The 26,021-nt window shown below is 37.2% G+C and overlaps 1 protein-coding gene and 1 long non-coding RNA gene across 4 annotated transcripts in view; one reads left to right on the forward strand and one right to left on the reverse strand.

Moving 5' to 3' along the window:
• Positions 1–26,021, reverse strand: part of LOC127831428 (telomere repeats-binding bouquet formation protein 1-like) — a 73,916-nt gene that overhangs the window by 15,179 nt on the left and 32,716 nt on the right. For all 3 annotated transcript variants that reach the window (XM_052356415.1, XM_052356420.1, XM_052356427.1), the window contains exons 8-14: positions 17,693–17,815; positions 16,773–16,919; positions 15,522–15,653; positions 13,345–13,476; positions 11,454–11,511; positions 9,778–9,882; positions 8,442–8,559 (exon numbers count right to left, since the gene is read on the reverse strand). In XM_052356415.1, the coding sequence (XP_052212375.1) occupies positions 8,442–8,559; positions 9,778–9,882; positions 11,454–11,511; positions 13,345–13,476; positions 15,522–15,653; positions 16,773–16,919; positions 17,693–17,815 (815 nt within the window). The remainder of the gene's footprint in view (positions 1–8,441; positions 8,560–9,777; positions 9,883–11,453; positions 11,512–13,344; positions 13,477–15,521; positions 15,654–16,772; positions 16,920–17,692; positions 17,816–26,021) is intronic.
• On the forward strand, positions 19,468–24,920 carry LOC127831460 (uncharacterized). Its single transcript, XR_008026417.1, has 3 exons — positions 19,468–19,523; positions 20,637–20,828; positions 23,793–24,920. It is a non-coding gene; the product is annotated as an uncharacterized LOC127831460 (long non-coding RNA).

Below are 26,021 nucleotides of genomic sequence, written 5' to 3' on the forward strand. Positions count from 1 at the left end.
TCTGTCAGACAGTTATTCATTGTAAGAACTAGAAGCCTAATGGCAACATGATGAGCTCTATGTCCAGACTGTCATTCATTGTAAGAACTAGAAGCCTATTGGAAACATGATGAGCTCTCTGTCCAGACTGTATTTCATTGTAAGAACAAGAAGCCTAATGTAAACATGATGCACTCTCTGTCCAGACTGTAATTCATTGTAAGAACTAGAAGCCTAATGGCAACATGATGAGCTCTCTGTCCAGACTGTCTTTTATTGTAAGAACTAGAAGCTGAATGGCAACATGATGAGCTCTCTGTCCAGACTGTCATTCATTGTAAGAACTAGAAGCCTAATGGCAACATGATGAGCTCTCTGTCCAGACTGTCTTTCATTGTAAGAACTAGAAGCCAAAAGGCAACATGATTAGCTCTCTGTCCAGACTGTCATTTATTGTAAGAACTAGAAGCATAATGGCAACATGATGAGCTCTCTGCCCAGACTGTCATTCATTGTAAGAACTAGAAGCCTAATGACAACATGATGAGCTCTCTGTCCAGACTGTCATTCATTGTAAGAACTAGAAGCTTAATGGCAACATGATGCGCTCTCTGTCCAGACTGTCATTCATTGTAAGAACTAGAAGCCTAATGGCAACATGATGAGCTCTCTGTCCAGACTGTCTTTCATTGTTAGAACTAAACGCCTAATGGCAACATGATGAGCTCTCTGTCCAGACTGTCATTAATTGTAAGAACTAGAAGCCTAATGGCAACATGATAAGCTCTCTGTCCAGACTGTCTTTCATTGTAAGAACTAGAAGCGTAATGACAACATGATGAGCTCTCTGTCCAGACTGTTATTCATTGTAAGAACTAGAAGCCTAATGGCAACATGATGAGCTCTCTGTCAAGACCGTCATTTATGGCAAGCGGTTCGACGCATAATCCCAAGAAACTAGGTTTCTCATGAGAACCTAGGTTCTCAGAATGAGAACCTAGGTTCTCGCTTGAAGATTGCACATGGCTTCAAGAACCCAAGTTTTCAAATGAGAACCTAGGTTTTCATGAGAACCTAGGTTCTCATTTGAAAACCTAGGTTTTCATGAGAACCTAGGTTCTCAGAATGAGAACCTAGGTTCTCATAAAAAACCTAGTTTCTTGGGATTATGAGAACCTAGGTACTCTGAGAACCTAGGTTTTCAGAGAACCTAGGTTCTCATGAGAACCTAGGTTCTCATTATGAGAACCAAGGTTCTCATAGAACCTAGGTTCTCATGAGAACCTAGGTTCATTGAAAACCTAGGTTCTCTGAGAACCTAGGTTCTCAGAGAACCTAGGTTCCATGAGAACCTAGGTTCTCTGAGAACTTAGGTTTTCAGAGAACCTAGGTTTTCAGAATTACGCGTCGGATGGCGTGAACTTGCTCGTTTGGAATACGGGACACATATTATTCAGGGCGCAGGATCAATGGGGTTCACATATGATTACACACGGGCTGGACAGAATGAAAACACGCCGTTAACTTTATTTTTGCAGATATCTCAAGTTATTGAAAATGTTTGCAAAGTCTTTAGCGCATAAGTTTTTCTTGCAGTGTTGCCGATATCTTACGATTGAATAATACATTATTACACATAATCAATAGAGATAAAACTTGTATTTTATACCATAATGATTGCTTCCTAAATGTAGGTCACAGACATACTCATTGTGTCACACCGGTCTTATTGACAATAACGTAGTGACGTCACCATCTATGTATAGAATGCAGACATACTTAAATTAGAAAACTGTACCGTACAGTCGTTTGAGGCCCGAACAAGGGAACTGAATATTTGAAACTCATTTAATGCTGTAAAAATGTGTTACACAATGTATGTAACGATTGATCTGAGTTTTTAGTCTCAAAATAATATTTACAATTAAAGATGTATTTCATAGACAGTTCAATTTTTTATTAACGTGTTCAGACCAATGTCGACCAATTACTTTACTAATTTCATTCCTCAAGAACACCCATGCACGGAAACATGAACAAGAGGCGGTCACCGACGGCTAATGCCTGTTGTCACAAATATTCAACAGATAAGTTTCGTAGAATATTACTGAGCATTGTCTGAACATTGTTCAGAAAATGCTCTTAGGGAGAAACATTCACTGTTTCACGCCTATTTCTATTCATTTTACACATATGCCGCCAGCGTGTACCAAGCAATGGGAGACAACTGGAGGTTAATTATGGCAAGTGGTTCGACGCATAATCCCAAGAAACTAGGTTTCTCATGAGAACCTAGGTTCTCATGAGAACCTAGGTTTATGATATCCCAAGAAACCAGGTTTCTCACGAGAACCTATGTTCTCATGAGAACCAAGGTTTATGAAATCCCAAGAAACCAGGTTTCTCATGAGAACCTAGGTTTTCATGAGAACCTAGGTTCTCATTTGAAAACCTTGGTTTACGCTTGAGAACCTAGGTTCTCATGAGAAACTAGGCTTTTCATGAGAACCTAGGTTCTCATAGACACATACAACTTAGGTTCTCATGAGAACCTAGGTTCTCATGAGAACCTAGGTTCTCATTCTGAGAACTTAAGTTCTCGTTTGGTATCCTAGGTTTTCACAAGAACCTAGGTTCTCATTTGAAAACATAGGTTCTCATGAGCACCTAGGTTCTCATTTGAAAACCTAGGTTCTCATGAGAACCTAGGTTCTCATTATGAGAACCTAGGTTCTCATTATGAGAACCTAGGTTCTCATGAGAAACCTAGTTTCTTGGGATTATGCGTCGAACCGCTTGCCATAGTCATTCATTGTAAGAACTAGAAGGGTAATGGCAACATGATGGGGTCTCTGCCAGACAGTTATTCATTGCAAGAACTAGAAGCCTAATGGTAACATGATGAGCTCTCTGTCCAGACTGTCATTCATTGTAAGAACTAGAAGCCTAATGTAAACATGATGCGCTCTCTGTCCAGACTGTCATTCATTGTAAGAACTAGAAGCCTTATGAAAGCATGATGTGCTCTCTGTCCAGACTGTCATTCATTGTTAGAACTAAAAGCCTTATGGCAACATGATGAGTTCTCTGCCCAGACTGTCATTCATTGTAAGAACTAGAAGCCTAATGGCAACATGATGAGCTCTCTGTCCAGACTGTCTTTCATTGTAAGAACTAGAAGCATAATGGCAACATGATGAGCTCTCTGTCCAGACTGTCATTCATTGTAAGAATAAAAAGCCTAATGGCAACATGATGAGCTCTCTGTCCAGACTGTCATTGATTGTAAGAACTAGAAGCCTAATGGCAACATGATGAGCTCTCTGTCCAGACTGTCATTTATTGTAAAAACTAGAAGTCTAATGGCAACATGTGAGCTCTCTGTCCAGACTGTCATTGATTGTAAGAACTAGAAGCCTAATGGCAACATGATGAGCTTTCTGTCCAGACTGTCATTCATTGTAAGAACTAGAAGCCTAATGGCAACATGATGAGCTCTCTGTCCAGACTGTCATTTATTGTTAGAACTAGAAGCCTAATGGCAACATGATGAGCTCTCTGTCCAGACTGTCATTCATTGTAAGAACTAGAAGCGTATTGACAACATGATGAGCTCTCTGTCCAGACTGTCATTCATTGTAAGAACTAGGAGCATAATGACAACATGATGAGCTCTCTGTCCAGACTGTTATTCATTGTAAGAACTAAAAGCCTAATGGCAACATGATGAGCTCTCTGTCCAGACTGTCATTCATTGTATTGACTAAAAGCCTAATATTGCAACATGATGAGCTCTCTGTCCAGACTGTCATTCATTGTAAGAACTAAAAGCCTAATGGCAACATGATGAGCTCTCTGTCCAGACTGTCATTCATTGTAATAACTAAAAGCCTAATATTGCAACATGATGAGCTCTCTGTCCAGACTGTCATTCATTGTTCGAACCAAACGCCTAATGGCAACATGATGAGCATTTTGTCCAGACTGTCTTTCATTGTAAGAACTAAAAGCCTAATGGCAACATGATGAGCTCTCTGTCCAGACTGTCAGTCATTGAAATACCTAAAGGCCTGATATTGCAACATGATGAGCTCTCTGTCCAGACTGTCATTCATTGTTAGAACTAAACACCTAATGGCAACATGATGAGCTCTCTGTCCAGACTGTCATTCATTGTAAGAACTAGAAGCCTAATGGCAACATGATAAGCTCTCTGTCCAGACTGTCTTTCATTGTAAGAACTAGAAGCATAATGAAAACATGATGAGCTCTCTGTCCAGACTGTTATTCATTGTAAGAACTAGAAGCCTAATGGCAACATGATGAGCTCTCTGTCCAGACCATCATTCATTGTAAGAACTTAGAAGCGTAATGGCAACATGATGCGGTCTCTGCCAGACAGTTATTCATTGTAAGAACTAGAAGCCTAATGGCAACATGATGAGCTCTCTGTCCAGACTGTCATTCATTGTAAGAACTAGAAGCCTAATGTAAACATGATGTGCTCTCTGTCCAGACTGTCATTAATTGTAAGAACTGGAAGCCTAATGGCAACGTGATGAGCTCTCTGTCAAGACTGTCTTTCATTGTAAGAACTAGAAGCCTAATGTAAACATGATGCGCTCTCTGTCCAGACTGTCATTCATTGTAAGAACTAGAAGCCTAATGGCAACATGATGAGCTCTCTGTCCAGACTGTCTTTCATTGTAAGAACTAGAAGCCTATTGGCAACATGATGAGCTCTCTGTCCAGACTGTCATTCATTGTAAGAACTAGAAGCTGAATGGCAACATGATGAGCTCTCTGTCCAGACTGTCATTCATTTTAAGAACTAGAAGCCTAATGGCAACATGATGAGCTCTCTGTCCAGACTGTATTTCATTGTAAGAACTAGAAGCTGAATGGCAACATGATGAGCTCTCTGTCCAGACTGTATTTCATTGTAAGAACTAGAAGCCTAATGTAAACATGATGCGCTCTCTGTCCAGAGTGTCATTCATTGTAAGAACTAGAAGCCTAATGGCAACATGATGAGCTCTCTGTCCAAGCTGTCTTTCATTTTAAGAACTAGAAGCCAAAAGGCAACATGATTAGCTCTCTGTCCAGACTGTCATTTATTGTAAGAACTAGAAGCCTAATATGGCAACATGATGAGCTCTCTGTCCAAACTGTCATTGATTGTAAGAACTAGAACCATAATGGCAACATGATGAGCTCTCTGTCCTGACTGTCATTCATTGTAAGAACTAGAAGCCTAATGGCAACATGATGAGCTCTGCCCAGACTGTCATTCATTGTAAGAACTAGAAGCCTAATGGCAACATGATGAGCTCTCTGTCCAGACTGTCATTCATTGGAAGAACTAGAAGCCTAATGGCAACATGATGAGCTCTCTGTCCAGACTGTCATTTATTGTAAGAACTAGAAGCCTAATATGGCAACATGATGAGCTCTCTGTCCAGACTGTCATTGATTGTAAGAACTAGAAGCGTAATGACAACATGATGAGCTCTCTGTCCAGACTGTCATTCATTGTAAGAACTAGAAGCCTAATGGCAACATGATGAGCTCTCTGTCCAGACTGTCATTGATTGTTAGAACTAGAAGCGTAATGACAACATGATGAGCTCTCTGCCCAGACTGTCATGGATTGTAAGAACTAAAGGCCTAATGGCAACATGATGAGCTTTCTGTCCAGACTGTCATTCATTGTAAGAACTAGAAGCCTAATGGCAACATGATGAGCTCTCTGTCCAGACTGTCATTTATTGTTAGAACTAGAAGCCTAATGGCAACATGATGAGCTCTCTGTCCAGACTGTCATTCATTGTAAGAACTAGAAGCGTATTGACAACATGATGAGCTCTCTGTCCAGACTGTCATTCATTGTAAGAACTAGGAGCATAATGACAACATGATGAGCTCTCTGTCCAGACTGTTATTCATTGTAAGAACTAAAAGCCTAATGGCAACATGATGAGCTCTCTGTCCAGACTGTCATTCATTGTATTGACTAAAAGCCTAATATTGCAACATGATGAGCTCTCTGTCCAGACTGTCATTCATTGTAAGAACTAAAAGCCTAATGGCAACATGATGAGCTCTCTGTCCAGACTGTCATTCATTGTAATAACTAAAAGCCTAATATTGCAACATGATGAGCTCTCTGTCCAGACTGTCATTCATTGTTCGAACCAAACGCCTAACGGCAACATGATGAGCATTTTGTCCAGACTGTCTTTCATTGTAAGAACTAAAAGCCTAATGGCAACATGATGAGCTCTCTGTCCAGACTGTCAGTCATTGAAATACCTAAAGGCCTGATATTGCAACATGATGAGCTCTCTGTCCAGACTGTCATTCATTGTTAGAACTAAACACCTAATGGCAACATGATGAGCTCTCTGTCCAGACTGTCATTCATTGTAAGAACTAGAAGCCTAATGGCAACATGATAAGCTCTCTGTCCAGACTGTCTTTCATTGTAAGAACTAGAAGCATAATGAAAACATGATGAGCTCTCTGTCCAGACTGTTATTCATTGTAAGAACTAGAAGCCTAATGGCAACATGATGAGCTCTCTGTCCAGACCATCATTCATTGTAAGAACTAGAAGCGTAATGGCAACATGATGCGGTCTCTGCCAGACAGTTATTCATTGTAAGAACTAGAAGCCTAATGGCAACATGATGAGCTCTCTGTCCAGACTGTCATTCATTGTAAGAACTAGAAGCCTAATGTAAACATGATGTGCTCTCTGTCCAGACTGTCATTAATTGTAAGAACTGGAAGCCTAATGGCAACGTGATGAGCTCTCTGTCAAGACTGTCTTTCATTGTAAGAACTAGAAGCCTAATGTAAACATGATGCGCTCTCTGTCCAGACTGTCATTCATTGTAAGAACTAGAAGCCTAATGGCAACATGATGAGCTCTCTGTCCAGACTGTCTTTCATTGTAAGAACTAGAAGCCTATTGGCAACATGATGAGCTCTCTGTCCAGACTGTCATTCATTGTAAGAACTAGAAGCTGAATGGCAACATGATGAGCTCTCTGTCCAGACTGCCATTCATTGTAAGAACTAGAAGCCTAATGGCAACATGATGAGCTCTCTGTCCAGACTGTCATTCATTGTATTGACTAGAAGCCTAATATTGCAACATGATGAGCTCTCTGTCCAGACTGTATTTCATTGTAAGAACTAGAAGCCTAATGTAAACATGATGCGCTCTCTGTCCAGAGTGTCATTCATTGTAAGAACTAGAAGCCTAATGGCAACATGATGAGCTCTCTGTCCAAGCTGTCTTTCATTTTAAGAACTAGAAGCCAAAAGGCAACATGATTAGCTCTCTGTCCAGACTGTCATTTATTGTAAGAACTAGAAGCCTAATATGGCAACATGATGAGCTCTCTGTCCAAACTGTCATTGATTGTAAGAACTAGAACCATAATGGCAACATGATGAGCTCTCTGTCCTGACTGTCATTCATTGTAAGAACTAGAAGCCTAATGGCAACATGATGAGCTCTGCCCAGACTGTCATTCATTGTAAGAACTAGAAGCCTAATGGCAACATGATGAGCTCTCTGTCCAGACTGTCATTCATTGGAAGAACTAGAAGCCTAATGGCAACATGATGAGCTCTCTGTCCAGACTGTCATTTATTGTAAGAACTAGAAGCCTAATATGGCAACATGATGAGCTCTCTGTCCAGACTGTCATTGATTGTAAGAACTAGAAGCGTAATGACAACATGATGAGCTCTCTGTCCAGACTGTCATTCATTGTAAGAACTAGAAGCCTAATGGCAACATGATGAGCTCTCTGTCCAGACTGTCATTGATTGTTAGAACTAGAAGCGTAATGACAACATGATGAGCTCTCTGCCCAGACTGTCATGGATTGTAAGAACTAAAGGCCTAATGGAAACATGATGAGCTCTCTGTCCAGACTGTCTTTCATTGTAAGAACTAGAAGCCTAATGGCAATGTGATGAGCTCTCTGCCCAGACTGTCATTCATTTTGTAATTAAAATGACCTCCAAGTGTGAACTTGACCTTTAAGGAATAGACACGGGTCTTGCACTTGACCTGCAATCATCACCTCTTTGCATTCTGTATGTTTGTGGTTAGTGATTTCAAAATTGCAACATGAATTATGAAGCAAGAGTCCAAAGCAGCTGTATTATGCTAAGATTTGAACATTGCCTTCTATGTTCACCTTGACCTTTGATATATGAAAATGTGTCTTGCAAGCAACAAGCCCATTGTCAACACCATGAATATTTGTGTTCAATTATTTTAAATTGCATTATGAATTATGAAGTTACAACCTTGTCAATACACAAAAACATACTTTCAACCATTGTGACACCAAAGCTGTATCGACACACAAAAAACTATATTTGCTATGAGCAAAATAAATGATGTGAAATTTCTATTTAAACTTTTCAGAGTTGCTCACTTTGATAAGCTGATCTATAAGGGACTGTTCCCTGGGGGTGGGACAGTCCTGGTGAAAGGAATGGGAACTGCACGCTGACCCTTGCACCTGGTCTCTGTCTGGGGAATCACAACTGTGTCTGAAAAGTGTTTAAGTATTAATAACCTGTTTTACTATTTGGGCTTCGTATTGGGAAAACTGGACTTAATGCATGTGCAAAATGTCGTCAGTCGTCCCAGATAAGCCTGTGCAGTCTTCACAGGCTATTTCAGGACGACACTGTCCGCTTTTATGAAATTTGGCATTTAAAGAAAAAATAAAAATCCAGTCTAACCAAAAAGTCTTATCCCTGATTAGCCCCTGGGGACTGCACAGCTTATTTGGGATGACACTTTGCAGACATGGATTAAGCCCAGTTTACCCAGAACAAGGCACATTTACATCAACATAAACAAAAACAATGTAAAGCTCTCCAAATGAATAATCTCTAAAAATATCAGAGTTCTGGACAGTACCTTTGGCTATCTATGTGTTCTCCACCATTTTTCAATTATTATTTTTTTTTTGAAGGAGTAACTTATACATATATTTATTTCACACACACATCAATAGCAGTTTTATTTCTAATTACCTAAAAATCCAGTTTTCTGCCGGTACAAGCAAAGCAATCAAATTTCAAATCCATTAAAAATTACATACATTATTAACCATAGTATTTCATGCAAGTATAATTGGCTAATAAAATGGTTCAGCTTTGTATGTACCACATATTTGATGGATTTTTCCAAAAATATTAAGATCTGGACTACAAATATTAAGTTTTAAGATATTATTATGGGTATTATTGGTAATCTAACTAGCTATGGCACTTGCATAATTCTATGCTACAGGTCCCCAAGACATTGACTTTTGATCTTAAAAACAATAAAAGGCATCTTCCTCTACATCCAAGTAGGATTATAGGCCAACATAGTCTACAGACCATACTACCAAATGGTGGACAGTTGCAAAGCAATTAACCCCTCTTATTTGAATGGATTTACTGAGAGTTTCAAAGCAATATACCCCCTTCTTTCAAAGGTTTCACAGAAAGTTGCAAAGCAATATACACTCCTTCTTTGAAAGTGTTCACTGACAGTTGCAAAGCAATATACCCCTTTCCTTTGAAAGGGTTCCCAGACGTTGCACAGCAATATACCCCCCTTCTTTGAAGGGATGCATAATGACGGTATTGGTCTACAATCAATCAGAATACATTGAATAAAGTACAAAGTGATTAACTCTTTAAAGCAATGGCAAGACCTTTGATATTAATGTTATGATCACTTTGGAGACATTCATCAATACGAAAGTGTACCTGTTTGGGGTATCATGAAAATCTAGCCCACTTCGAGAGTTTTCTAGTGATTTCAATTTGCAGTCAAGCTCTTGAATTTTCCTAAACATTTCTGAATCACTATGTCTGCAAAAGAATCCAATTATGCTGGTTGATTGTCAGTTAAGGTAACACCATAATATGGTTATACATATAATGGAGCACCACATAATATAAAGGATATATTTACTGTATTTAAATCTTTTTAACGTGCAAAAATGTTTAATGCACACCCAATTTTTCTAATGCCAAAATGTTCTTTTTTATAGTATTTGACTGAAGCTTTCAAGTATCTGTTAACTTTAAAAAGACGGCCAAGAGGGCCCTAGTTCGCTCACCTTTTTTTACAAGGCCTTGTTCATTGCTTAGTTGAAAATTCAGTACTCTAAAGCATATTAGATTGGTTCTCTTCTCTTTACTTTTACAGTGTGAGAATATGATTAATTCTGATTGAGTACAGCCCATTTGCATGGAATTTTTGCAATGCAAGTAATGCTAATTCTACATGTGTTTACAAGGTTTTTGTAAGATTTGGACCTCGTGACCAAGATTTTGACCCCACATGACCCAATGTCAAACTTTGCCTAGATTTCATAAAGTAAAACATCCTGGTCAAGTATCATCATTATTGGACCAAAACTATGGCCTCTAGTGTGTTAACAAGGTTTTTGTAAGATTAGACCCCATGACCTAGATTTTGTCCCCACATTACCAAACGTCAAACTTGACCTAGATATTGTCCAGACAAACATCCTGGTCAAGTTTCATCATTATTGAACCAAAACTATGGCGTATGGAGTGTTTACGAGGTTTTTGTAAGATTTGACCTGGTGACCTATATTTTGACCCTCATGACCAAACATCAAATTTTGCTTACAAAAATAAACATTATGACAAAGATTCATAAAATCCGAAACAAAACTCTGGAGTGTTTACAAGGATTTTGTATAATATAATGAAAATTTTGACATTCTAAAGGCAATAATTCTGGCATTTATCATGCGATTTTGCTCATTATCAAACTTGACAGAGATCTTATGGCCAAATAGCTTTTCAGCAATTTTGATAAAGAATGCTTGAGAAATGTAAATGCTAGAGTGTTTACAAACCAAATGTTGGACGGATGGAGGGACGACAGACAAAGACCGATCCTAAAACCTCACCTGAGCAATCAGGTGAGCAAAAAATACGACATGGAGCAACTTAATATAACTCAAACACAGAGAAAATCAGTAATTTTCAGAAAATTACTTAGCAAAAAAAATAATTTATAACATTTGTTTCATATGTGATCCTTGAATAGAAATCTTTGGAGAGCAGATTTCATTGTATTTCGTAAAGACAATACTGAAATTCAACTCAGATTGAAGTTTTGTGAATATAAGACCATTACATTTTCAAAACATGCTGGCAAATATGCAATTAAAATGAAATCAAAGTAACATATTAAAATATGTATCAATTGATTTATAAGTGCTCCTTTTTTATGTTCATTGTGGTTGAACAAATATTCGGCTCTTGAAGACAATTGAACCGAATCTTAGAAGTTTCGCAAGGGAAATTTTAAAAAAAAAGACATTATTGCAATCTGTTTGCAATTATTGATGACTTCTCACAAATAAGACTGTAAGTGAATCACAATTTTCACAATAATGTACCTTTTCATAGCTTCAAAATTTGAAATATTTTCTGATTCTTCTTTGTGTCTTTCTCTACCTGGAATACAAACAAAAACCAAGTCTAAAATATGAATCTCAAGTTTAATCAAACGAAAAAAAAGCTGTCCCAAACTTCTTTATACATTTTTTTGGTGACAGCCACCTTGACCTTGACCCAACTGGCTCCCAAATGCAACCCCACGCTAGGTCTTCATGTCAGATAAAGATAGGAGTTGTAGCATGGAAATGCTAATCTGACCTTTTTTTAGTACAGAATATGGGATAATTTTGGTAATTACATAGACATGTACGTGTTGCATGAAAAACTTTACCTTCATTTCTTCTGGAACTCAAACCTTAAAAGGACCTTGATACTAAGTACAAATGTTGGAGCAATCAAGCTAAAACGCTTGTCACAGTTATACAGACTGTTCAGTGAATGTTCATAAGGACCCTGAGCACATGTGTGAAGTGTAAATTTCAATATTTTGGTAGTAGATAAGGAGATGTATAGTAGTTGCAGGAAAATTTTAACCAGAATTTATGTTCAAAAAAGGGAGCATACATTTTAGATCAGAGACATTAACTTGATCAGTGACATTACAGAATAACTTTAAACACCCATGCAAAGTTTCAAATGAATACCTGTAGTAGAAACAGTGAAATCAGTTGGTGTATGCTTACCTAAACCAATTTTCTAAAGAGACAACATTCTGCTATATTGCTGATAATTTTTGTTATCAAACTTTGTCTGTGACCTCACACAGTGACTCCAAAAAAACGTGTGAAATTTCAATTGAATACCTTTAAGGATTAGAAACATTGATATGGAGATGGTACAAACAATTTACTTCAACCTAATTTCTAAGTACAATCAAGTTAGAGTGCTAACCATGTCAAAATTTTGCCAGTTTTAATGGTATGGGATACATGAATTTGTGAAGATTGTATTAATTTGTTGTTAAAATGCTGACACAGAAAATAGTTAAAATACAAGAAGATACAAGGCAATACTATTAAAACCAACCATAGCCGGTGGAACAAAATAATAAAGTCCAGTACAGTTTTCATTGAAATTTGTTTTTGCTAATTAAATTCTAACACAACATTTTTCAATGTCCGTAAAATATTCTTAACAACAAGATACAGGGGGTGGCCGAACAGCCCCACAACAACAAGTAATTGTGACCTATCTGGTTGATTGTCTAATGTGCACTATTGTTTCCACTGATTATTGCACTCTGATAATTTATCATTAGCGTTTATTATGAATACAAATTATTTTGGCGTTTGTTATGTATAACAGCCTTAAGGAGAATATTTGTTTGACCTACAAGTCATATTGTTGGTCTTAAACGCAATACATATGCTCATGAAGGTATACATATTTGCATTCTGGTAACTGACCATTTTGGTATCTATTATGTATAATAATTATGCCACCCAAATATTTGTTGCGTTACAAAGTCAAAATTTACCTCTACGCTCAAAATATCTGTGCAATACCTCCATCCCTGTTAAAATAATTGAGCCAAAAATGTATCTCTGTTCTTAGCAACATTGACTTTAACCTGACTGGACATTAATCCAATCCCTAGCAAAGTATGTATTTTCATTTTGTAAGCCTCAGGAAACGAACTGTCTCCATCTCAGCACTAACCATGCATTTTAAATTTTCTCCACCCTGCTTCAAGTGGGCACATAACAATATCTACATGGATGCAGTTAAAGCATTTAATTAATTCAAAGGATTAACTTATGTCCTTTTGTTTGGAGCTTGGTGAATATTTGCCTTGACTGTTTGGTTGTTATTGTGTTATATTTTCCATTCGTAATAATTAATTTTTCCTTTTAAAGTTGTATTTCCCTGACTGTTATCAGGGTCACTGACCAGATTCTGACGGTACACAGAGCTGCAGGAGATACTTGATGGTCTTAGACAGCTCCTCGTCCTCACACTGTGTCAGCTGCCTGATCAGCACGGTCATTCCCCCACCAGTCTGTACATACACCACATTCTCCTCTACAACAGTTGCATTAGTGCAATATTAACCCTTTACCACTTGAATACTTATTTTAGCGCATTTGCAGTCCCTAAGAAAGCTAAATTTAATTAAAGACCTTTCTTACAGGATTCAAGTTATAAAGGCTTCATTTCCAACTCTAAGATACTGATGATCAGCAAACAGCATAAAACCTGAATAGACTGAGAGTTACTCGCAGGCTGTTCTGGTTTTATGCTGTTTGCTCAAAGCCATTTTCACTTTGTTTCTGAGTGGAAAAGGGTTTAAATAAAACTGCTTAATGTTGCCCTTGTTCTGCGAAGTCTGTGCTAAATGTGTGCGTGTAAAGTGTTGTCCAAGATTAGCCTTTGCAGTCTGCACATTTTCATCAGGGACAGAAGTTTCCACTGGACTGGATTTTTGCTTAAAAGAGAATTCCTTGAAACAAAAAAATCCATAAAGCAGATTGTCACTGATTAGCCAGTTTGGACAGCACAGGCTAATCTGGGATGACAATTTGCACACATGCATTATGCCACTTTTTTTCCAGAAAGAAACTCTTAGGATCATTTTGCATCCAATGTTATTATTTTTCACCATTTTTGGAAATGGGGCCAGGTCCCTTTGAATTGGGAAAAAATTTGCGTTGTTTTGACTTAAATTGAGCAATTAGTGTGTATATTTTTTGCAACAAATACTACAAACAAGAAAACCGTGGGAGACGGGTGATGCTCCCCAAAGTTGTTTTTTTGTCACAATATTGCACTATATATTCAGATAAAAGGAAACTTCTTGCGGGCATAGTAGTTGGGGGGACAAGAATTTTGTTATTGAAATTTCAAAGGGCCATAAGTCTGTGAAAAATCATCAGACCAGAACCCGCTAATAATATGCACATCTCCTCTTGGTAGTGAAGCTTTCCATAAAGTTTCATTGAATTCAGGTCATTAGTTGCTGAGAAATAGCCTGGACAAAAATTGTGCATGGACGGACAGACGAAGCGGCGACTATATGCTCCCCCGAAAAAAAATTTTGGGGGAGCATAAAAAATGAGAATAAATCGGATTTTAATATTATACTTACTAAGATTCAACTTAAAGAGCTGGATTTGAGATGAATGTAGAGATTAATTTAAAAACAAAATAAACTTTTTTGGAAACCTTAAATTGGAATTTTTTAGGTCCCATTTAGGAACAAGAGTGCTAAACTGTCACAAGATACGCCCGTTTGAAGGTTTTGGACACCATGCTAAATGCTTGAAATGCACCAAGTGACCACGTGACCAAGTTTTTGACCCATTATGACCCATATTTGAACTTGACCTAGATATCATTTAGACACAACTTCTGACCAAATTTGGTGAAGATTGGATGAAAACTACTTCAATTAGAGAGCAGACACCATGCTAAATCCTTGATCACTCAGTGACCCTTTGACCTAGTTTTTGACCCAGCATGACCCATATTAAAACTTGACCTAGATATTGTCTAGATAAAACTTTTGTCCACGTGTGGTGAAGATCGGATGAAAACTATTTATTTGAATTAGAGAGCGGACGCTGCTGTGGACACCGCCGCCCCCCCTCCCCGCCCAGGGTGAAACTATAATACGTATAAAAATATATACTTTTTTCCATGGGATTAGTCACCATACTGGATTCACATTTGAATGAAAAAAACGTATGAACACGAAAAATTTATGTAAGCATACACTCAATGTATTAGGAAGAACTCAAACAGTTACCCACACATGGTTATGTCTGATACAGAAGAACAGGGGAAAACAGTCTGCTTTTGCCAATTTGTTTACAAGGCACACAACTTTAATTCTATGAATACACAAATGGGTCAAACTGACCTTGAATAGCTTGCCAATCGACTTCATCAACATTAATGACATTTACAAAGTACAAAATAATTACATTAACGTTTGAACATGTGTTTATCTTTAGCATAATAAAATGTGTTGGGATATTTCCCAAGTACTTAAATGTTTAAGTAGTACCTTAGCCAACAATGACCAATTAAGCACTACTTGACAGTAGACAACTTCTGTATGTACTTACCACAAGCGTCAACAGCATGTGCTAATGTCAAGACGGCCTGTGTTTTCTCACTAACACCCATGGGGCAGTCTGTAAACAGCTGCAGAATTGTTGTCAGTCCTCCAAGCTGACCAAACCTCTTACTGCTCATATCTGTAACATGAAGTGTCAATTGACCACGTCATGCAAATCTGGACATGTATTCACCCACCCATTCTTTGACTTAAGTTTAAGAAATAGACATAGAACAAAGAACTCTTACTTCAAAGTTTAAATAGATGAAGGCTATCAATGGTGCATATGTCATGAGTTCTCTAGTCTGTATAAAAAATGATGTTATTTGAGGTGTCAAATGTCTAAGGTTATAAGCTCATATACTATGACCAGGAGACATAATGTCTGCAAACTGGAACACTGACAGACTTTACAGAAGACTGGGAAGCTTCTAGCCACACAACACAGATGTGCAGGCTGCACTGAAGCTTAGCTGGCTTCATATACATCATACTCATTTTAACACAACATCGCTCATTTAATGGCTATATCTATCCATTTTCGTACATATAAAACAATATAAGGTAAACATAAATGGTCACAGAACATTATTACAAGGAATAACCCGTAATAAAAAGGAGTGTGTACTAAATTATTAAAATAATATTTGAAGAATTGTGCAAAGGCACAAAAGAATAAATTATTGCTATAACTAAATGACTTTTTAGAAGAAAGTAACTCTGGGTGTATTGAAAACTTGTTTGTTCATGGCAGGCAAGGTTTATCTATCTGAAACACACATGATGGACTACGTTGGAACGTAAGTTTAAAATAAAGCTTACATTTGAGTCAGACAATGAGTAAACAATGAACAAATTTGAATACATACATTTAACCCATTTATACCTTGCGTCTAGTAAAAAGGCCTTGGCAAACAGTGTAGACCCAGATGAGACGCTGCATGATGCGGCGTCTCATCAGGATCTGCGCTGTTTGCTTAAAGGAATTTCTGTAAGAAATATTCTAAATATAAAAATGAATATACTAAACATCCCTAATTTTGGAAATAAATTGATCATATTTAGAAGGATGGATGAGTCCACTAGGCATAAATGGGTTATTGTATACATTTAAGATACATGTAAAGAGTCAATCCCTTGGGCTATCAAGCAAATGGAGCATTCCTTTGAACTATTTTACTAAAATCAAAACTTATGTCTAAATCAGATACAATCTTTTACCTCTCAACCCTTGTATTGCAGAAAACAAGCTACCAACCATTGTCTGTAATGCAAGCGTCCACTGTTCCAAGAAGCTGCCCAAGAACAGGGTTTCGGGCGGGCTCCTGGGCACCCAGCAAGTGTCTGAGCTTCTTAATGAAGATCTCAAAGCCTCCACACTTTCTCACGCGGTCCTGGTTGGAAACTGTGGAATAAACCATAAATCACACTCTGTGAAAACGGGGCTAAAAGCATTATTGTAAAGTGTTGTTAAGTTAATCATGCGCAGTTTGCACTGTCTAATCAGGGACGACACTTTCTACATAAACTCGATTTGAGCTTAGAGGAAACTTCCTTTGAAGAAAAATAACATAAATTATTGTTCCTGATAAGCCTGAGCACAATGCACAGGCTTGTTTGGGAAAACACTTTAGGAAAATGCATTGAGCCTGGTCTTCTGAGAGCATGGCTCACATAGTATTTTTTAGAAAATAATAAATATGGAAATAAGGAAAAACACACATTTAACTATACAAGTATAATGATCAATGCAGAAAAGTAACAGTGTTGCAATATGAATTTTGGTCAGTTTCTTAAGTTCAGAAGGTTTTTTGGTTCTTGTTATTTTTTAAATTGTATCAATCACACATGCACAAAAACAGGGTTCTATGTGTGCAGATAATAAAATCCTAGACTGATAATTCAGAATATTTCAACTTGACTTGAGCAAATTATGGCCAATAAAACATAATATCCAGTCAATTAGAAATATGTTAATTTATACCAATTTGCACGATAATATAATATAACCAAATGTGAAATGTAATAATATCTAACAGAAACACAAATATATACATGTGCCACAGAAAAAATATCAAACAGTAGTAACAATCTAGGCGGGATAAAAAAATATGAAACAGCAAGGGAATGATGGAAACTGCACAAAGTATGCAGCCTCTGTTTCAAAGAACTACTTACCATTTCCACTGACAGTAAGTCCCAGCAAAGAGAGAAGCGGCTTGTCAATTCTAGAATCATTCTGTGTAGACAGCACGTTTAACAGGTAAGGTATCAGGGATGTGCAAATCTTCTGGTTGTCCTCTGTGTGAACAAATTAAACGAGAGCGCCGATGGCGTTAAAAGCATAGGTGCAAGATACAGGGAAGAATGGCGTCACGTGGTATAATGTAGTTCGATATCGCCATCCGCGAATTTCTCAAATCAATAATTTCAAACAATTACCGACTATTTAAATAGATAATCTTTCCATTTACATCAGTGTTTGAAACGCTTATGAAAAATAATTACCCAAGCCTTTCAAAATTTAAGCACGGACAGATCTGTATCGATTCTTTTCTCTATTCTTTTCACAAATGAAAATAGACGCTACCCTATTCGTCTGCGTCAAGAATTTGTCATAAAACTTGTGGTAAGCGTTAGATGCAGACGTGCACAACAGATTGAGTTCTGAATACAGATTTCTGAATGCAGATTTTTATAGAAACTCCTCACAGCAGTTACTTCCCTTGCTTCGCCCGGTCAGTAACTTCTAGTATAAGGGAGGCCACTGCGTAGGAGATTGAGATTTATAGTGCAGATAGAATTGTTTTACGAACGAAATTTTTTTTAGGTTATAAGAAGATTTTTTGACATAAAACGGTCTTAGAAAAATTCACTAAAAACGGTGTCAGCAATATTCTTGGAAGAAAACGTTAGAAAAACGTTTCCAAAAAAAATTTGTAAGAATGACCATATACTAAATCAAATAGATATTTCGTCTGATTTTTGATCAGGTAAGGCTTCATAAAGGGCAACCGATGGATGTGGATTTTCGAAATGTGGTATATACCATAAGCATAGGTGCGTAAACGCACCTATGCTAAAAATGAGCATCGCTGTGGGAAAACTGGGCTTAATGCGTGTGTGTAAAGTGTCGTCCCTAATTAGCCTGTACAGTCCCCGCATGCTAAGGGACAGCACTTTCTGCTTTTAATGATTTGTTCAAAATTAGTCTGCTCATAAAAAAATCCAGTTTCAGCGAAAAGGCTAATCTGGAACGACACTTTATGCACATACATTTAGCCCAGTTATCCCAGAATGCGGCTCAAATAAAGAAATAGAAAAGCGCTACTGACCACCTTCTGGCCTATAACTGTAACTGACTCTGAGGTCACTAAAATGCCAGAAAGTTTGAAGAGATGGTTTAAACTTTTTCCTTTTTTAAAACACATTATTTTTTTTTTAATGTGATGGATTGTGTAATTTCAAATATTTCAAAATACATAAATTTTCATTCCAACTAAATGTAGGAAACATGACAAAAAGACATGTGTCCTATGAAAACCTGGAAACACAGTTGAGTGAATCAAAACAATTTCATCCATCATAGCTTTCCCAGTTATCATAGTTACGTTTGTTACTTACAATAAATTCTTTTTGGCAATTTATGGGCAATTCCAAGCTTACAAAGATGACTTTTTCATGAGTTAAAGGGGCCTTTTCACGTTTGGGTAAATTGACAAAATTCAAAAAAGTTGATTCAGATTCGCAAATTTTCGTTTTAGTTATGGTATTTGTGAGGAAACAGTAATACTCAACATTTACCATGTTCTAAAATAGCCATTATTTTCATAAAGCCTCCTGGCTTTCAGATGTATAGAGAGCATTCCATTCTGGACGTAACTAGAGAGCTGCATTTTAGACATAAACATTTTACTACACTCTGACCAACGCATGCGCAGTCAAACCGGAAGCTCGCTGCGAAATCCAAGTCATTTTTTATTTTGGCGTCAGAGAGACCTCATGTAAGGTTAGTTTCATTGTTATTTCTGTTATGGCAGATGAAGATGTGCTCTCCCTAGGGGAGGATACATCTGATAATGAATTTTCTGGGTTTTCGGACCAAGATCATCATGTAAATGAAAAACAAAATTCAAAAAGAAAAGTACTTCCCACTGTTACGAAAGTTGTTAAGTCAAAATAGACCGACAAAAAATCGAAAAAGTCTTCGGACAAAAAACAGAAGTCTTCGGACAATGCTAATATGTCTTCGGAATGTATTGTAAACTCTTCGGAGAATATTTTAGATATAACTAAATTGTCTCTGACAGATATTGCTTCTTTACGAAATTTATTGGGGATCGAACATGTGGCCCCTGAGCCCGTGCTTTCTTCGGAGCACGTGGCTGGTACGTTTGTCCCAGAATATGAGGATGAGGTTGAAGTTCCTTATCAAATGCAACCTTTAAGAGTGCAAGTTTGTGCCAGTGATGATGAACAAGATTATTCTTATTTGAATAGGGGTTTTTCTGATGCTTTGTTTGGCTCAGATAATAACAATAACATTGTTTCATGTGATAACAGTGATATGGAATGGGATATGCCCAAGTTAAAAACCCTAGTTGAGGGGAGGGCCAGGGTCTGATTCTTTGGCTAAGCTCATAAATGTAGCCTGTTCTACCCCATGTGAGACTGATGTGTTTTTGGAAAAGTATAAAGTACCCGAAAATTGTGATCGTGCTACACCACCTTTGGTTAACCAAGAAATTTGGAAACTTGACAAAAAGTCTCATGCCAATGATAGGTTGTTGGGAGACATTCAGAATTTGGTGGCATCCGGTTTCGCACCTATTATAAAGCTTTCAGATCTTTTAAAGGGCCACATTTCAGCTGAGGCTAAATCTTGCATTTCTGATTGTCTGACAATTCTGGGACAGGTCCAGTACCACATCTCTGTTCGTAGACGTTATATGATACGTCCTTGTCTGAAGAAAAAATATTCGGGCCTATGTCAGGTGTCAATGCCTATCACAACTAAATTATTTGCGGATGATATAACAAAGGGAATAAAAAATTGTGATTCCCAATTTTCTATTGGAAATGATAGTTACTTACCCCCTATACTTGGGCATTACTTTGGTAGGGGTCGTGGTCGATATACCATGAGGCGGCCGGTTGGCCACCGTTACCAGCCATATCAGAGTCAGATGCCATATCAGATGCCATAGCCCCAGACGGGCGCAAACATGAGGCCGTTCATGAGCAGACCTCCTAGGAGGGCAAACGCCACAGCTACAATGCCGGCCCAAAACGGGATGGAATAGATGGTTTAAAAGTAAGTTTAGTTGGAAATTTAAAAAATTATCTAAATGTTTGGCAAGAATTTACAAATGATGCTTGGATTCTTAATGCAGTGAGTGGTTATAAAATTGATTTTGTACAAGAGCCACATCAGACTTCTATTTCAAAAGAGATACCATTTTCTGCTGATAAATGGAATATTGTTAATGATGAGGTTTTGGAATTGTTGAAAAAGGTGCAATTGTTGAAACATTTCATGAAGAAGGTGAATTTTTATCAAATATTTTTATAGTTCCTAAACCTAATGGAAAGCAAAGGCCTGTAATAAATTTAAAACAGTTAAATCAATTTGTACAATACAACCATTTTAAACAAGAGACATTTTCTGTTGTTTTGGACAGTGTGCAAAGAAATGATTTCTTTACGAAGATAGATCTTAGAGAAGAATATTTTTCTGTACCAATTTGTGAGGAAGATACAAAATATTTAAAGTTTTCTTGGAATGGGAAATTATATAGATTTGTTTGCCTTCCTTTCGGGTTGTCGATTGCATGTTATTTGTTTACAAAAATCTTGAAACCAATTTTTGCTTGGTTTAGAGCTCAGAACATTCGTTGTTGTTATTACATTGATGATTCTATTAACATGAATCAAAATAAACTAATATGTTTGGAAAATAAAAATGTTTTATTACAAACTATGACTTCCTTAGGCTTTTTCATTAATTGTAATATACAAAAAATAATAACGAAAGCTAGAGCACTACTTTCCTTAAAGGACATTCCAGTTAGACAGTTGGCTTTATTTATAGGAATTATTATAAATGCATTCTTTGCGGTGTTTGAAGTCAAACTACATTATCGAGCTTTAGAGAGAGATAAGTTGTTGGGACTTGAAAGTACCTTAGATTTTGATAAAACAATGCAATTGTCTATAGACAGTATTATTGAACTGAATCGGTGGGTGTCTAATGTGACAAATAAAAATTGTAAAAGTATACGACCTAATGAGGTAGTTATTTGCTGCCAAACAGATGCTTCTTTAGAAGGTTATGGTTGTATAGACTTGAAAACAAATGTTTACTCAGGTGGTCGATGGACATTTATTGAATCAAGGAATAGTATAAATTACCTTGAATAATTAGCAATTTATTATTGCATACAAGAGTTCCGCGGTCGGAGATGACCGCATTGAAGCCGGATTTTTGATTTAAATGACAGGAAAGTACCATATAACATGGAATAAGAACTTTAACATTTTTACCTACCAAAGTTATAAGAACTTTAACATTTTTACATTCAAGGTCACAGTGACCTTGACCTTAGAATGAATGACCTTGAAATGACCAGTGGTCATCTAAGTGTGCTTGCAAACCTTCATGTCAAGTTTGAAGACTCTATGTCCAAGCATACCAAAGTTATAACAATTTTAACATTTTAACATTTAAGGTCACAGTGACCTTGACCTTCAAATGAATGACATTGAAATGACCAGTGGTCATCTTCTAGTACTGGCCAATCTTTATTTCAAGTTTGAAGACTCTAGGTACAAGCATACCAAAGTTATAACATGAAATAAGAACTTTAACATTTTTACATTCAAGGTCACAGTGACCTTGACCTTCAAATGAATGACCTTGAAATGTCCAGTGGTTACTTACTAGTTCTGGCCAACCTTCATGTCAAGTTTCAAGACTCTAGGTCCAAGCATACCAAAGTTATAACAACTTTAACATTTTTACATTCAAGGTCACAGTGACCTTGACCTTCAAATGAATGACCTTGAAATGTCCAGTGGTTACTTACTAGTTCTGGCCAACCTTCATGTCAAGTTTCAAGACTCTAGGTCCAAGCATACCAAAGTTATAACAACTTTAACATTTTTATATTGAAGGTCACAGTGACCTTCACCTTCAAATGAATGACCTTGAAATGACCAGTGGTCATCTGTTAATCCTGGCCAACCTTCATGTCAAGTTTGAAGACTCTAGGTCCAAGCATACCAAAGTTATACCATGAAATAAGAACTTTAACATTTTTACATTCAAGGTCACAGTGACCTTGACCTTCAAATGAATGACCTTGAAATGACCAGTGGTTACTAACTAGTTATGGCCAACCTTCATGTCAAGTTTCAAGACTCTAGGTCCAAGCATACCAAAGTTATAACAACTTTAACATTTTTTATATTGAAGGTCACAGTGACCTTGACCTTCAAATGAATGACCTTGAAATGACCAGTGGTCATCTGTTAATCCTGGCCAACCTTCATGTCAAGTTTGAAGACTCTAGGTCCAAGCATACCAAAGTTATACCATGAAATAAGAACTTTAACATTTTCGAGCACGCCGCCACCCCGCCCGCCCGCCCGCCCGCCCCCCCGCCCGCCCGACAACATCAATCTATAAGCCGAGATTTTTTCGAAAAAAATCCGGCTAATTATCAATGTACCATAGTTGTCGCCATACGCATATTCAGGTACAATCTGATAATGTGACTGCTGTGTGTTACATCAATGATTTTGGTGGAATGTGTTCTAAAAACCTTGATAACTTGGCCAAGCAAATTTGGGAATGGTATTTGGTTCGAGATATTTATTTGTCGGCAGTCCACGTTCCTGGTGTGCAAAATAAAGCTGACTATTATTCTCGCAATTTCTCAGATGCTTCCAAGTGGCAATTAAAGAAAGTTTTTTTTTTAATCGTATTTGTCAGCAACTATTTATGCCAAAAATTGATATGTTTGCTTCACGAATAAATACACAATTGGAAGCATTTGTTTCTTGGCTTCCAGAACCAGGTGCATATGCTGTAAATGCATTCAGTATTTGTTGGCAAATCTGCAACCTTATTTATTTCCACCATTTAATTTAATAGGGAAAGTTATGAACAAGGTTTAATAGATAAATTATTAGAAAAAGCCTTGTTAATATTGCCGTATTGGCCTTCCCAGTCTTGGTTTCCTGCAGTTTTAGAAAACATTTCTTCTTTTCCAATCAGTTTACTGAGACACAAGGACCTACTGACTCTCCAACACAACCAGCAGTGTCATCCTTTCGGAAAACGCCTTCGGCTAGTCGCATTGACTGTATCCGGGATTCCCTTATCCAGCAACGATTTTCGTTGCAAACTGCTGAATTCATCCTCCAATCATGGGCGAAAGGAACCAAGAAACAGTATGAAAGTGCTTGGAGCACATGGTGTATTTGGAATAGTATCAGGAAAAGTGATCCCCTTCAGGCGTCTGAAGCAGTGACCTTGAATTATCTGTTCTATTTGTTTAAACTAGGGAAGTCTAATTCAGTAATTAATACACATAAAGCTATGTTACTTCAGACATTATTATTTCTAGGTAACGTGTGGTGTAAAAGTTCAGTGTTATTTCCTAGATTTATGAAGAGTGTTTTCCAATATCAACCATTTAGTAACTTGGGATGTCTCTGTTGTGTTAAAGTATTTAAAGTCATTAGGGCCTGTGTCTAAGTTACCTTTGAAAATGTTGACATCTAAGACGGTAGCCTTTATTGCCTTGGCTACTGCGCCCAGAGCTCAGACTCTTGTTTCAATGAATGTTGATAATATGTTAATGGACTGGCAGTTGTGTTTACCTTTACTAACATTTTGAAGACATTCAGAATGGGACATTCGTTTTCTTTAAAAATTGAACATTTTAGTGATGAATCACTTTGTGCCATGTATACGCTTATAACATATCTTGATAGAACAAAGTCTTTAAGAAAATCAAATTTTGTTTTTGTGTCATTTGTAACCTACAATAGGGTATCAACAAGTACTATTGCTAGATGGCTTAAGTGTGTATTGCAACTTGCAGGTATTGATTCGCATACATTTAAAGCTCATTCATATAGGAGCGCTTCCACTTCAACAGCTTTTTTAAAGGTTGTTCTTTAAAACATATTTTGAGTACAGCTGATTAGAGCTCTGATAAAACGTTCAGAAAGTTCTATTTAAGGTGTCTACTTAAAAGTGGTAGAAATGTGTCCTTCAATGAGGCAGTTTTGTCAGGAAATTGAGATCATACTTTATTGTATGCATTTTGTGTATTAAATTGTTGTACATGTGTGAAATGTATCGTTGATACTTAATTAAATGATGAATACATGGGTTTTTGAGGCTTATTTGGGTATTGTTTTCATTGCCTTTGAATATGCTCCCAATACATGTGAAAGCCAGGAAGGAGGCTTTATGAAAATAATGTTCCCTTATCCAAGCTTTAGTGAAGGATGAGGGTCATTATTATAATAAAGCCGGAGGCTGAACATGTATAGACCCTCCCTTTCATTATATATATAGTATTTGATATATTATGATAGTTAATAATTGGGTGTTAAGGATTTTTACCCACCCTAAATTTAATGGCAACAAAAACTTTTTTTAATGAATGACTTTGATTTCGCAGCGAGCTTCCGGTCTGACTGCGCATGCGTTGGTCAGAGTGTAGTAAAATGTTTACGTCTAAAATGCTGCTCTCTAGTTACGTCCAGAATGGAATGCTCTCTATACATGCTCAGCCTCCGGCTTTAATATAATAAAAGCTTGGATGAGGGTACATTATATGCATCTTTTGACGATTTAAAAACCCGAAAATTATAAAGCGTTGCAACGCAAAACGAATTAATAATTTGGAGAGTTCTGTTGTTGTCGATAAATTTTGTGAAACTAGGAGGATTGGTTTTATGATTTATAAAATAAACCAGTCATTGCAATCGGATGAATGGCCAAGTGGTCTAAGTGGAAGACTTTTTACTCCAGGACTCCAGGGGCCAGTGGTTCGAGCCCTGCTGAGGGTAACCTTTTTATGTCCCCCACTATAGTTGTGGAGGACATATTGTTTTTGTCCTGTCTGTCTGTTGGTCTGTTGGTCCGTTAGTCTGTTGGTCTGTTTGCGCCAACTTTAACATTTTGCAATATCTTTTGCTACATTGAAGATAGCAACTTCATATTTGACATGCATGTGTATCTCATGAAGCTGCACATTTTGAGTGGTGAAAGGTCAAGGTCATCCTTCAAGGTCAGAGGTCAAATATATGTGGCCAAAATCGCTCATTTTATGAATACTTTTGCAATATTGAAGATAGCAACTTGATATTTGGCATGCATGTGTATCTCATGGAGCTGCACATTTTGAGTGGTGAAAGGTCAACGTCATCCTTCAAGGTCAGAGGTCAAATATATGTGGCCCAAATCGCTTATTTTATAAATACTTTT

This window comes from Dreissena polymorpha, chromosome 1, assembly GCF_020536995.1.
Source record: "Dreissena polymorpha isolate Duluth1 chromosome 1, UMN_Dpol_1.0, whole genome shotgun sequence".
Classification (NCBI taxonomy): domain Eukaryota; kingdom Metazoa; phylum Mollusca; class Bivalvia; order Myida; family Dreissenidae; genus Dreissena; species Dreissena polymorpha.